General features: G+C 45.0%; 1 protein-coding gene across 5 annotated transcripts in view; it reads left to right on the top strand.

Annotated features, from left to right (window-relative positions):
• Positions 1-14,634, top strand: part of LOC144755652 (uncharacterized) — a 131,788-nt gene that overhangs the window by 7,399 nt on the left and 109,755 nt on the right. For 3 of the 5 annotated variants that reach the window (XM_078644805.1, XM_078644806.1, XM_078644809.1), the window contains 2 exons: positions 219-345; positions 9,725-9,835. In XM_078644805.1, the coding sequence (XP_078500931.1) occupies positions 219-345; positions 9,725-9,835 (238 nt within the window). The remainder of the gene's footprint in view (positions 1-218; positions 346-9,724; positions 9,836-14,634) is intronic. The other 2 variants (XM_078644810.1, XM_078644808.1) reach the window with 1 other exon arrangement.

A 14,634-nucleotide genomic window follows, 5' to 3' on the forward strand; every position in this document is an offset into this window, starting at 1 on the left:
CATTTATTTTTGGGTAAAGCAGTTTTGTGCATGGAGATACAATTTCTTACCAGCTTTTAAAACAAGGAGGGAAACGCGGACAGTTATGGGTGTCCGTAGGTACCCATATAGGTAAGAGCAGAAAGTAATACCAGGTGTAACATTATTGTATTGTTAGTAAATATTAAAGTTTACTGTATTATTGCCATAAGTGTATGACCTACATCTTTGTGTTCCAGGTGCCAGTTACTCTCTCCGATGCTGCGACCTATTTCCCTGAAGAAGAGTGGAAGCTTTTACATGAGTGGCAGAAGGAACTTTACAGGAATGTAATGAATGAAATTCATCAGGCCTTGATTTCTTTAGGTAACTTTACTCCGGGGGCTGGAATTCTATGAAGAGCTTTGCCTAGAACAGTAGGGACGTGTCCAGAATTTATATATCTTTTAAATTAATTTGACGGTCATTAATTATGACATGAACAGTGTTTTACTGACAGCATAATATATAACACAAATATAAAGCAGGCATACATTCACTTATGCAACAGTGCATGAATAGTTGTTCACGCTTTCTAGCCCTTTTTGATACTCTCTGTTCAAATGCAAAATGTGCCTGCATATAACTCCATTTGTAACAATAATGGTGTTAACAAACCTTTTTGCTTTTTATAGTAATTTGTATTTTCATTTCAGTCCTTCACTTATAGTTCAAACTAAACTGAACTAATATAAATGCATTGCAAATAAAATACACTTCCACTCTAGACTCCCAGCTTCTGCAGACATAACTCCTGTTACCTTTCTGCTCACATCCAGGGATTTCTAAAGTATTTTCAGTTTATTATAGAAGTCTCCAGCCAATCTAGGTAGTCCGGGATATAGTTTCATCTGTTGTGTGGATTGGCAATTTGATCGTGATACAGTTGCATACTTTTTATCCACTGGTTTTACATCTGTAGAATTGTACTTCCTTTATATAGCCAGTCAAAATTTGAAAGCTAACACTCATTATGGCCAAACATCAACCCTGGCAGTAGATGTCTTTATCCTGGAATCGATGTGGGCAATATGAATGTTCTCTGGGAGTTCGGAAGAAACTAAGGAGCCACAAAAAATAAAATAGACATTCATTGAATTAATGGTCTAAACCTGAGCTAGGCTTTCAAACTTATATTCCGTTTTGTGTTTGGAAATGCTTTTAAGCCTATGCAACTTCCCATCTTGCACTCTGTTAAATAGGGATTAACCAAATCAAGCAAATGTTGATATTTTTAGGACTCTCACCTGCGACGCAGGGTGAAGCCCTGTCGCAGCGAGAGACCTATTGTCGGCGGCTCTGCTTACAAGGGGACAGGAGATGGGCACGCGCAGTATGCCAGAATCGGATCAGGTCGCGCGCTCGTTCACCATCTCCTGTCTCCCTTGAAAGCCTCCAACACACACAGCCACACCCCCCTGCTTTCGCACACGCAAGCGCACAAACCGAGACACACACGCACACACACGAGCGCACATACACGCCCACACACATACAGAGACACACACCACCCCCCCGCCGCACACACACACGAGCGCGCACATACACACACACGAGCGCACAGAGACATACTCCCCCGCCAGCCCCCCCGCCACCAACCCCAGTACAAGTAAGCCCCACTCACCGCATCGGCGCCACTACGGACTTCTGCAGCCTCCGCGGGGCTGTCCCTCGGGCATGGGAGCCCCGCGTCACCACTGCTCCTCTGGCCAGCCACTCCGTGGGCGCGGACTTCCCGCAGAAGATGGAAGTCCCGCCCCACAACAGGTTTCGTTTCGGCAGTGCACGCGCACGTCTTGTTGTTAAGAGTTAACAAGCAGGTAATCACTGGCTGTATGTCCTGCTGCCGGGGAGGATTCTAGTGCATGCTATATGTTTCATCTCTTGTTTTAAATGCTCTGACTGGCGATCAGAAAGCAACCAAAGCGCGCTGGATCGGGTGTCACACGGGGATGGACGGAGAAACTGACAAATATTATCGCATCCAAACATTGCCTTCGAATTAAAAAAGTAATACGAGCAGAAGTGAAAATAGTGACTGTTGAATATTAAACTCACTCTATCCGCAGTTGTTTAATGAGCGCGGCGCCCACTAGGGACACCGCGCTCACTTTATGTTTCGCGCATGGTGGATCATCATCCAGCCGCAATCACTCGGAGGCGCTCACAGACTTCTCCCTGCTCCGCGGAACAAACTGAATCATTGTGTGAAGCCGGTGCCGAGCGGGCTCTGTTTGCGTGTTTATTTACGTGCGTGGTTGGTTGGTCTCCGGCCCCATGACTCAAGGAGTTTACAGACCTCTCTCTGGTCCGTGGGTCTGACTCCATGCCCTCACCGGTGCCGGGTCCGTGCGTTTGCCGAGCTCCTCCCGGTTTCGCGGAACTCGCAGTGTGCATCAGGAGCTGTTTGTTGACTCACGGTCGGGGTGGGGGGGGGAATTGATCGCCGGCCCCATCTCCCCGGTCCCAGTGAACAGATTGACTCGCACAGAAGATGAACCGCTATGTGTAGCTGAGACCCCGGGAAGAGAGGCAGAGAAAAAAAATGAGCGACACAGTGTCCACCCTTGTTTGCCCGTCTCCATTGTCCCCAGCCCATCCCGCAGACGTAGACGGCAGCAACCAGCTCCGCGAAGAAAGGCCGGCCCTGCATCTGCTCCAGGCACCCACCGCGTTTGGCAGAGTCTGGGTATTATCCGCCTAGAAAACACTGAAATGTGCCTACACCCAACAAATTTCCAAAATTCTATTTCAATTATAGGAAAAACACAAACTTATTGAGTTTGACCTGGTATTTTTATTTATACCTGTCTATTTCAAGTATTTTTTTAACTTTTTTTTTAACTTTTTTGGGAAGTTTTGCAAAAATAGAAAAACACTATACATTCAATACATTTACATACCAATATCTGACTATTTACAAACAAATTATTTACAATCCATATATACAGTTAACATGCAATCCACAACAAATACATTAAACAAAACAACATACAATTGAAAGTTTCAATAAAGTTAATCAGAATTCATAAAGAAAGAAGGGACAAAGTCAAACGGAAAGGAGCACGTCCTTAACTAAGGATAACTTATACAACCAGCTACAGCTAGTTCAAACTATTATTGATGTCAGTTCCCGGACTGTCCTCAGGGCTTTGTCGCTTTTCTTTTTTGTTTATTATCCTTGCCTCTCAAGATCTCATCAGGCTCAGAAAAAACTTTTTCTATGAATCTTGATGTTCAGGAATGGCTCATGTTGTAATACAGGACACTTTATAGGCTGCCTCTGTCTAAGAATCAGGGTCCTAATTACTGCAACTGGGTCACCTTGCCTCCGTTTTGCGCTTTAACAATGCATAGGTACCCAAATAAATTACTTTCGCTTGGCTGCCTTCCCTTGCCGAACCCGGCGGTAACCCGGATTCTCTGATTTAATCTTTGCCGGCGAACCCAGGAAGGCTCGTGTTATCTCGCTCGGCTCCTTGAATCGATCTTTTGCACACCGCGGGTGCTTTCTCTAATCCGCATTGCCGGTAGTCATCTTCAAAACAAAAAAAAAAAGTTAAAAAAATACTTGAAATAGACAGGTATACATAAAAATACCGGGTCAAACTCAATAAGTTTGTGTTTTTCCTATAATTGAAATAGAATTTTGGAAACTCGTTGGGTGTAGGCACATTTCAGTGTTTTCTAGTACAATAGGGTCCGGCCTACCCCATATCCCATATGGACCTAACTCCTTAGTTTTACAAAGGGTATTATCCGTCAGCCCCGTCTCCCAGATCCCTTTTTGTGTGCCCTGATATGTGTGCTAAATGAAGTCTTAATTGCATCACTTTTGAATGATAAAACAATGTTAATCAGGCAGAAGAAGTAAATATCAGTTTCCGCCGCGCCTTTACTCTTTGCTTCGCTACTTGTTTTGCAAAGAAATTACATAAAAGCCGGCATAAGGTGCAGTGAGCGTAGTACCCCAAAGGAAAAAACAGGGAGGGTACATGGGTTGGCACATGCTACCTACACCAAGGGGCAAAACGTACGGAAACAAAGGGCCGAAAGCCAAAGCCCCCCCCCCCCGGAGTGGCAGACTCACCCTCTTCCTACTCCACAGCATAAGATACCCACCCCAGCATGCCCATATCTCACTCAGAGGAGCCCCTCACTCGAAGCATAAAAGCACCAGCGAGGCTGTGGACTTTGAGGTGGTGTCAGCACAGAAGCATGTTGCAGACAGACCTCGCAAACACTCGCATGCAGGCCGTCGAGTGCGGGACAGACTGCAGAGATATATACGCCCCCCCCATGCACCCAGAAACTCAGGCCAGCTGGAGACACACACAAAGACTCAGGTCCTCACCCAGTCACTGCATAGGGCTACTGCGACACAAACAGACTGAGGTACACCTACATTCCAGCTACACTTACAGCACAGCCAGTGGTGCAGACACAGGCATACTAACATTCACATGCGCTCGCACACATAAACACACGCTCACCCGCAAGCATGCATACAACATACATTTAACAGTATTTTTTTTAGTTACCTTAGCTTCCAGATAGGGTCATATTCTACCTAATATACTCCATTTTATATAACACTAACAGTGACGAATAATATTCACTATTTGCAAAATTAAACAAGAATTTTCAATGCAATAGGTCTCCCATTTGATATAGTTTAAGCTATTGGCATTGTAAATGACAATGTCTTTGATTTATGTTTTAAAAAACAATACATAAATAAAAGGCATTGTCATTTACAATGCCAATAGCTCAAACTTGCGCACATGCGAGACCTATTGCATTGCAAATGCTTGTTTTGGTGTGGTTATCAAATCTGAATCAGCATTGTCAAGCGCGAACTGTGCAGTTGCAGCTTGGTTTTCTTTTGTGCCTGTTGTCAAGTCGCAGTATCAATTTTGAACTTTCTTCATGAGATTCTTAGTTGCCTGTTGAAGGCACCAGGATTGACCAGTTGCTCAGCACGATTATTCCCAATCACCTAGTGCTGTGTAGACACATTTGGTCTTGTTCCAGTATATGGTCCTCTCCTTGTCAAGGACAGGGTCATTGTTTGAGAGTAGATTGCCATGGTTTACATGTTTCTTATTTGTATCATTTTATTGGCTTTCTGGGCATATAGGTAATACATAAAACCTTGTGGTACAAACTCAGAGTTATGGTATATTATTTTGTTATGGTAAGGAACAGGGGAATCACTTGTAAACAGCCACTGTATCATTCATGCAATGGCTTGTTGGGCCCAGTTGAGAAGCCTTCTTTAGAATATCATTGACCCATGTATTACCAACAACAGCCTCCAGATCACTCTTCTACTTTTTCTGGTAGGTATATCCTTAATAAAACTCCAAACAATAATAAATGGGTATAACATTGATAGTAAATGAGTATAACCTTCTACATGTGCTTCACTCTCATTTACATGCACTTCTCACTCATTTACACTCATCCAATCATTAACCCATTCTCGCATTCACCTATTTACCCATTCACCCAAACTGCAGACAACATCCGTGAAAAAACACTGTAATTTGTTTGAAAAAGGCAAACCTATTATCTTTGTCAGTGCTTTTTAGGTCTCGCCTCTCAATGCGCATTGAGCAGAGCGAGACTATAGGGGCTTAAATAAGCTTTAACTAGACTGGCGATTGACTGGCGATTTGATGCTGTGCCCGTGCACTTTTAGGTCAATGCGCAAGTGCATTGACCTAAAATGCGGGTGCATATCATCAAATCGCCATCTGTTCCCCAGCAGCACTCCTCCCACACCTTTGAAGTGAAGCTTAGCTTCACTTCAAAGGCCCCTGCTGCTTCACACCCTCATCGCCGCTCTCCCCGCTCCGCTCCGCCCCCTCCCCTGCCCGCCGTGTCGCATTTCTCCTCCCCCCCTCCCCTTCTCTGCCTTCCCTCCGTCTTGTTTTCCTAGCACCCTCCCCACCCCCATGTCCCCTACCAGCCTCCACTGAATGTTCCGATTTTTCTGTGAAAGTAACTGGGCTCGTGAGAAGTTACGCTTTTCTCCTTCCAGTCCTAATGTGCATTGAGTTCCGGCAGCTTCCAGTTCTGCAGCACTTCGTCTATTGCTTTTGGAAAGCTGCATTTCTGTAATTTTGGCTCTCCCCGCTCCGCCCCCTCCCCTGCCCGCTGTGTCGCTTTTCTCCTCCCCCCTCCCCTTCTCTTCCTGCCCTCCGTCTTGTTTTCCTAGCACCCTCCCACCCCCCACCCCCCTGTCCCCTACCAGCCTCCACTGAACGCTCCGATTTTTTATACCAGTCTCAGATTTCATAACATACGTGGTGGCGGGGAAGAGGGAATGGCAAGCTGGCTTATATTTTTACATATTCTAAAATTTCCAAGTAACGGAAAATGTGTAGTATTGAAGCCCAACTTCACTCAGTTTTGCTCCTTTTTTGTATGTAAACAACTGAGAATTAAGCAAAGATGTTGTGATTTTTTTTTTTTTTTTATATATACGCATCGAGTCCTAGGTACATTTTACACACTGAGCACGTGTCCTTTCACTACTGTTTCCCCCTTTAGCGTGCTTCTGATTTCAAGAGGCAGTTTTCATTCTAGCAGTTGCATCATGTCATGTGATGCTGTGTGCAAAGTAAAGCACCTAAAAATAAGACGAGGTCGAAGGTAGCTCTCTGAAAGGGACGGGTGGGTTTTGCTTGGTCATTTTCGTTAACCAATCAGCCTTTTAACATCAAATGGCCAGGGCGTTTTTCTTCATTTCCTGCTATTGTCTGGATTGTTTCTAGGTTTTAGTAACTGTTCTTGTGAAAGGTACAGGTAGTATTTTTTTCTTACTAAAGTTTTGGAAAATACATAAATGAGGCAAAAAGCTAGCACTTATGAGTTATACGTAAGAGCATTTTCTTGGCTAGTAAACAAGCCTAACACTATGGCTCGAGCGAAATAAGTGCAGACTGGCCAAATGTGTGGCAAGGTCTCGAGTGACATTTCTGATTTTATGTTGAATTATAGTTTTGAAAACGGCCATGATGTTAATGGTAAAATTAAACAGGGCACGTGTAGCCTGCCTGCTCTTATGAAGAGTGCTGTCACATTGATAACCTTGGCAGATTGCTGGCAAATTACATTTGTCTGAAGCCAGCCATAGTATGGTGTGTGCTTCCCCAGGTACTATGTACAAGGCCTTTCGGTGGGATTGACACCGTAATGTGAAGACATGTTTCTGTAATAAGCCTGTCGATCATCTGCGTCCGTTGTTGATGGCAACTTCTGCTGTGCTTAACTAAATCATGTGGTTTGTATATCAGCCTTAATTAGCTTCATGTGAAATGGCTAGAATGAAACTGGAGTTCTTTTACTTCTGCTTGTCACACCACTTAATGTAGTAGTACTCTGTGCTGCAGGTAAACCGCAGATGTGGCCTAACGACCAGAGCTGCCATCTAAGTCACGTAAATACAAAACATGTTGCATTACAAATGCTATAGGTGTCACATTCGCGAAAGTTATAACTATTGGCATTGTAAATGACAAAGCTATCAATTTAGCTATTTTAAAAACCAACACATAAATAAAATATTTTTCATTTACAAGACCAATAGCTACAACTTTTCTAATGCGAGACCTATTGCATTTCCAATGCTTGTTTTTTTATTGTTTCTACAGATCAGTTTCCAGTCTGCACTGCTGTTTTACCCTAATTTCATTGAAGTTACAACCTGTTGACAACAAAGCTTCTTGCCTCAAGTGTTTCGGGCATGTGTACATTTTCAGTCACCAGTGTAAACTTTAGAACAAACACAGTATATTTTATTTCATATCTTACAAGTGCTTTGCAAATGGTTCCCCTTTCTCTAATCCTGTCTTTCTGGCTTACTGAAGCTGCACAATGTGCCCCTTAAGTGACATTTATTTACAGCATCATGTATGTAATATTTGAGAATTAGTTAGTGAATGCGATAATACCGAGACCTTCATGACGAGTTTACTGGATGTTGATGCAAGGATACAGGGGTGCTGGAATCTATGATGCTGAATGGTGCCCCACACAGAAGTTCGGAAGTTTCAAGATTTTGTTTCTTGAAAAGAGGAAGAACCACACAGTCCTGGGACTTTCAGAGCAGTCAGCAAGGGGCAGCTGGGTTGTGTAGGGTTAATTATTATTTATTATTATTTAAAACATTTATATAGCGCGACTGTCACCTTACAGGCATCCTGGCGCTGAGATGACCCCAGAGGGGGAAGCACGGGGAGGGGCAGCAGTTCAATGGCCAGCAATTTAACATTTAGGAAACAGCCAAGTTTTGACACGTTTCCTAAAGGGAAGAAGTTCTTTCATTTGACGGATATCGAGGGGCATACTATTTCAGAGTTTAGCAGCCGCAACTCTGAAAGATCTGCCTCCGGTCCAAACTTTTTAAAATCTCGGCACTTTTACAAGGGATGCTGTTGTGGAGCGAAGTGCTCTGGTTGGAGAGTACCAGTCAAACATGGCTTGCAGAGAGCTGGGCCCGAGTCCATGCAGGGCCTTGAAAACGAGACAGAGGGACTTAAAGGCCACTCGCTGTTTCAACGGGAGCCAGTGGAGTTCGGCCATCGCTGCTGTGGCCGAGGATCTTCTTGGCCAACCAAGGGCCAGTTTAGCAGCGGCAGATTGTACTCTTTGAAGTCTGTCTAACAGAAAGGCAGGGGACTCGAGTAGCAGCGCATTACAATAGTCCAGGCGACTAAGAATATTACACCTGACTATTAATGCCCGGGCCTGTAAAGGAAGTAGTGGCAGGATCTTACGCAGGGATCGAGTGAGGGCTGAACAGGTGGAGACTGTTTTCGCGACCTGGGCTTCCATACTGAGTTTGTTGTTCATCATAACACCCAGGTTGCGAACAGTAGTGACCGGCTGTTTTTTTTTCGAGGATTCTGGAGGCCAAAAATCCATCGGGAAAGGGCGAGGGATCCGGCTTCCTGCACAGTACAAGACCTCCGTTTTGGAGGCGTTGGGCTAACTTGTATGCTCCCCCATACCCCCGTGGTTCAGATGTAAGAATGGGACCAAACTGTGCTTCTGCCCACAGACTGCCCCTGTTCCTGCAGTGGTTTCACCGGGTGCTCATTGTCACCCGGTGAAACAGCGCCTATAAATATAAGGTCCTGAGACACCATTGTGCATGGAATGACCCAGGACAGTAATGCCCTCTACTGGTAATGTAGGCTTCAGTATATTTTTAATCATTTTACTGTAAATGTGTACTATACAGTAAAGCTTGCTTTTTTGACTGAGAATTGTGACTATACTACTGTGAGCATTGATTTCCCATTTACTATTTCGGTGCTAACCTATGAATTGATTCCTGAGATGTATGTGGACTGACTCGTGTCCTGTGCATTCCTACTGTAGACTATGACTGTGACGTCTGCACTAGAAGTCTTTCTCTACACTTGTTGTTCTCTTTCTCTACTGGCATCTATGCTGCTTTGTCTAAATATTGTTCTCTGCTATGATTTCAATTCTCCTCCACTTTTCCCTTCATTAGCATTTCGTATGAGGTTTGGATAGAATGCATGGAAAAGTTTGAGAGTTGCTATTTTCTTACCGTAAACTCATTAGATTGCTGTTACAGCAAGATATAGTGCGACCATCAGTTGTAATTGTACTCATTGCTCATGGTGTTATATATTCACTGTTTCTCCCCATTTACTTTTAATGCCAGGTCCTCTAATTGCCACCACAGTCTTTTCATTAAGAGACAATGAAAGAGAATCTGCTCGGCCTGTGGTCAGTCAGGACTCTGAAGCAATACAGGATGATAAACATCCTTCAGGTGAGAGATAAGTGAGTGGATGGGTATGCGAGTTCATGTTTGCACCTATAGCTGGGTTATCACCACAGTGACATTTTAGTACCTTTCACTCTATTACGAAGGTCTCCCCTATTAATTCTGCATGTTCCTAAAATCTTGCTTTAAATTTCAGTCCAAATAAAATTTCCCCTTGCGTCATAGTGATTATAACTCACACAAAGTAATGACAACCCTCCCTCATTTAATAGTCTGCTGTAAGCACTGAACATTTGAGTCCAGTGATTGAACTGAAAGTATTAATTTTTTTATTATATTTTATTGATAGATTGCACACGTTACACATCAATGCGGAGTGCCTCTCTGCCAGTACACATTGTTCGATAAGTGCAAACCATTTTCTTCATGTTTAAACCACACCCACACCCACACCCACTCCCCCCCCCACCCAAACATCCGAAGGTCAGCAAGTACAGTGATAAATGGAAAAAACATAATGCATGTTACTTTAGAGCTATGCTGGTGAAATGTGCCATCGTGGATAATCATTCAAGTCCAGAATATGTACATCATCACGTCGCCTGCAGGTCTACATTTTGTAGCAGAAACAAAGTCAATGGTGCCCAAAAACCTTTTGGTCTAGATGTTATGGGCAGCTCCTCTGCATATATGCTCGTCTGTTCCTTATAATACACCAGATATCGGATCCATTGCAGGGTCGTTGGGGCAGTGCTAGCACCCCAATGCATCGCAACTGCTCGCTTGGCGTATAGCGTGGATATAGCAACCAGCCTCCTATTACATGGTTTAACTCGTTTCATCCAACCCAGTAGCACATGGAACCTGCTCAGTAATAATGTCTGATATCATACGAATGACCTTGCCCCAGAATACATTAATGGGAGGACAATTCCATGCTATGTGCAGGAAGGCTGCCTCCTCCTGCCTACATCTGGTGCAGCATGCCTCTTCGTGCAACCCATATTTCTTACGCTGACTAGGGGTATAGTACAATTGATGTAAGTACTTGAAGTGTATAATCTGGAGATTACTGTTTGCTATTAGCCGACCAGTCAAACCACAACAGGCTTCCCAAATCTCAAGCGTCATTGGCGAGGCCAGCACATTATTCGATTTTGATAGCGAATGGGGGTCTAGTAGCACATTTTTTAACTGAGAAGCCCTATAAAGCTGGGTGATCAGCCCCTTAATTTCCTCCCCAGCCAGCACCACCTGCAAAGCTTTAAGGACCGTTGGCTCGGCAGGCAACACTTGGTAGAGTGATTGCATCGCTTGGCGCACTCTTACAAATTTGAGTCGCAGCATAGTATAATCTGTGCTCCCAGCCTGGAATTCGGCCAAGGACCAGAACGTCCCATTATGATACAAGTCTCCTATTTTTGTGACCTTTGCTTTCCGCAAAAACCTTAGAGCTCCCTGTTCTTGCACCGCAGAAATGCCCAGGTGCGCCGCAATTGAGAGTTCTGGAGCATTAATATATTCCAGTCCGGCTCTCCTGGCAAGACTCTTCCAGGCCCACGACGTACACTTCACTGTGGATTTGGGTGAGGCCCTAAAAGGTGCCAATCTAGTAGCACCCAGACTAGGAAGCATAAGGCTACCACTTTTACAGTACGCCGACGATACAGCCATTATGGACCATACGAGGGTAGGCTTACAAAGAGCTCTAACGGCCTTAAACAGTTTCAACATTGCCAACAGCCTGACGGTCAACAAAGGGAAAACCAAGGTCATCATCTTCGGATCGTTCCGTCATAAACGGCACGCACAGTGGCAGCTGGGGAACGCTCAAATACACTCAGTGGCCTCTTACAATTACCTGGGGGTCTGGTTTTCGGAACGGGCAAAAGCAAATGTCCACCTCAATCATCTGGCCTCAAAAGCTAATAAGGTAACACACCTGCTAAGACAACTAAATCGGAACCTGATCAGCCCCTCTGCTAGCCCAATTTTGATAGCTCTAAGAGCAAAGCTTCTGCCCGCAATCTCCTACGGGCACTTGGCATTTCCAGGGAAGTTGGATGCACTCCTCACCTCTGCCCAAATCAAGGCGTACAAGTCGGTGTTACACATCCCAAGGTCCGCTAGGAGAACCAGGCTGAGACTGGAGCTTGGCCTTGCAAGGCCAGACGTGATCGGCCAGGGGGAGCTCATCAAACTGTACCTAAGGATATTAAAGGACCCGGCCAACTCCCTAAAATACCATCTGCGCCCCATCTTCGAAGATCCAGCATCGACATGGCACATTAGGCTGGGAAAAGCAACTAAAGCTCTTAAGTTAGTAGAAGAAGATCTACCGCGGCAGGACATCCCGCTGAACTTTTGGAAGAGAGCTATCAATAAACAAGTGAATGAAATCTCCTTTGAACTTGATCACAGATCCACTCGTCGAAGCTCCAATTTGGAACCCCTAAACAGCTCCTACACGGTGGGCAAAGCACAACCATATCTAAGCGAGGCCATCACAACACATGCCCGAACTAAAATTCTATCTATGAGGCTGGTCACGCTCGGGATAGCCGATTTCAACCCTGCTTGGGCCCAAAAAGGGGTCCCCTCATCATGCAGGCTTTGCACATACAAGAGGGAATCTTGGCTGCACCTTCTTTGCTGCTGTCCTCCTTTCAAGAGCGAACGTCGGCGACTGCTGCGCCCGATCTGTCTCAATCAGAACATTACAACATGCTCAGAAGCATCAGCCCTGTGCCTGTCAACCACTAACACCATGTTCCTAGCGCGATCAGCGAAATTTGTTCACCAAATTAGTATAGCACTAAAAACTCATAATGAGAGTACCCCCCCCTAACTCAGGACACTCACCACAACAAGAACTGATATGAGCTGAACAGAACCAGACCCGTTGTTCCACCGAAAAAGTCACCAGCTCGCCATCGTAACCAACAACGCAAAGTCTTACCTGAACCAATACAAATGCTGGGAACTCCTAATCAATGAGACTAAGACTGTGGGAGCTGCACTCATCTCCACCCACTTTGCTCTCCCCTATATACCATTATCCTAATCAGCATAGGTACACTTTTTTTTTTTTATTCTTTATCTTATTTAGAAGGTTATTCTAGAATTATTGATCTTTGTACTTTCTCTTTTACTGTAAAGATTTTAATTAATTGCGCAGTCAATAAAAACCACACTTCACTGTGTTTATTTCCTTGCTTTATGGCACCTTCCCTACCCTGCAAAGTCATTGCTACTAGCGGGGTAGGAAGCGTAGTAGCCGCTTCCACAGCCGTGTGGGGCAGAAACATTTGGGGGTAGAACCAGTAGTGCGCATACTGCGCTTGTGCACATAAATAATATAGCCGAAGATCGGGTGCCTCAAATTCACCTCACTCAAAAGGCTGCTGAGCACTTTCCAGCTACATCTCGGCTTTTTCCCAGCCCACACCAGGGACAGCAAGTAAGACTGAAGGGACCTACAAAAGAGCTAAATTAAGCCTGATCGGGATATTAACAAATAGATATAATAGCTTTAGTAGAATAGTCATCTTTACAATGGCAATCCTATCTGCGAGTAAGAGAGGGAGACAAGTCCATCTAGCGACCTGATCTGCGATTTTAGAATTGAAAGTATTCTTTGGCTGTCTGTATATGCATTAGGTTTAAGATTTATATGAATTTTAGAATGTGCCAGTGTGTGTAACTTTAAGTTATTTTTGTATGTGCATCTAGAATTTGGCAAGACGGCTAGCTATAAAAATGCAATATTCCTATGCACTATCAACTGCTCTAACAAGACCGCCACCTTCCCCGTTGACTGGAAACATGCCTAGATCAACCCTCTGCTAAAGAAACTATCCGCTGGCCCGACAAACTTCAAGAATTTCAGACTCCTACTCCCTGCTCTCCTTCCCAGCCAAGGTAATCGAGAAGGCCGTCAAAGCCCAACTTTCCAAGTTCATTGGAACAAACCACGTCCAGGACAATTCCCAATCCGGCTTTAAGAGCAACCACAGCACTGAGACTGCACTCCTCGCTGCCACTGATGACATTCACTCCCTCTTCGACCGAGGCAAATCCACTGCCATCACCCTCCTGGGCCTCTCAGCCGTCCTCGAAACTGTATCCCACCTCATCCTAATCAAGTGACTCCGATCCTCTCTGAACCCATAGAGATCAGCTGCGGAGTCCCCCATTGTTCTTCCCTGAGCCCCACCCTCTTCAACGTCTACATGGCCCCGCTCGAGACCATCGCAGGAACTAGGATTTAACATAGTCCCCTACCCCAATGATACCCAACTGATCCTCCCCTCACCAACAAATCAACAACCGCCAGAAACAACTTTCACAGAGGAATGAAAGCCATTGCCACTTGGGTGAAGAGCAGCTGCCTCAAACTGAATTCGAGCAAGATCGAAGTCCTCATCCCAGGACCCTCACCCTCCTCTTAGAACGACTCGTGGATCCCACCGCACAGACCATGCACGAAACCTCAGCATCATACTTGACTCCTCGCTCGCAGTGTTCCATCAGATAAAAGCCCTCGCCTCATCATGCTTCAAATGCTCCGCCAGCTACGAAAGACATTCAGATGGATTCCCAACCAAATCCAGAAAAACACCCACGTACTTATCAGCAGCAGACTTGACTATGCTAATGCACTCTACTCTGACTCTAAACTCCTCAAAAAACTTCAGAACGTTCAAAACCCCACAGCCAGACTGATCCTCGACATCCCTTTGCCGCAGCCACATCACCAAACACATTGGAGAACTCCACTGGCTCCTAGTCACCTTCAAGCTGCTCATGCACACCTACAAAGCCCTCCACGACACAGGACCAGC

The sequence above is a fragment of the Lissotriton helveticus genome, chromosome 5_1 (assembly GCF_964261635.1).
Source record: "Lissotriton helveticus chromosome 5_1, aLisHel1.1, whole genome shotgun sequence".
Taxonomy (NCBI): domain Eukaryota; kingdom Metazoa; phylum Chordata; class Amphibia; order Caudata; family Salamandridae; genus Lissotriton; species Lissotriton helveticus.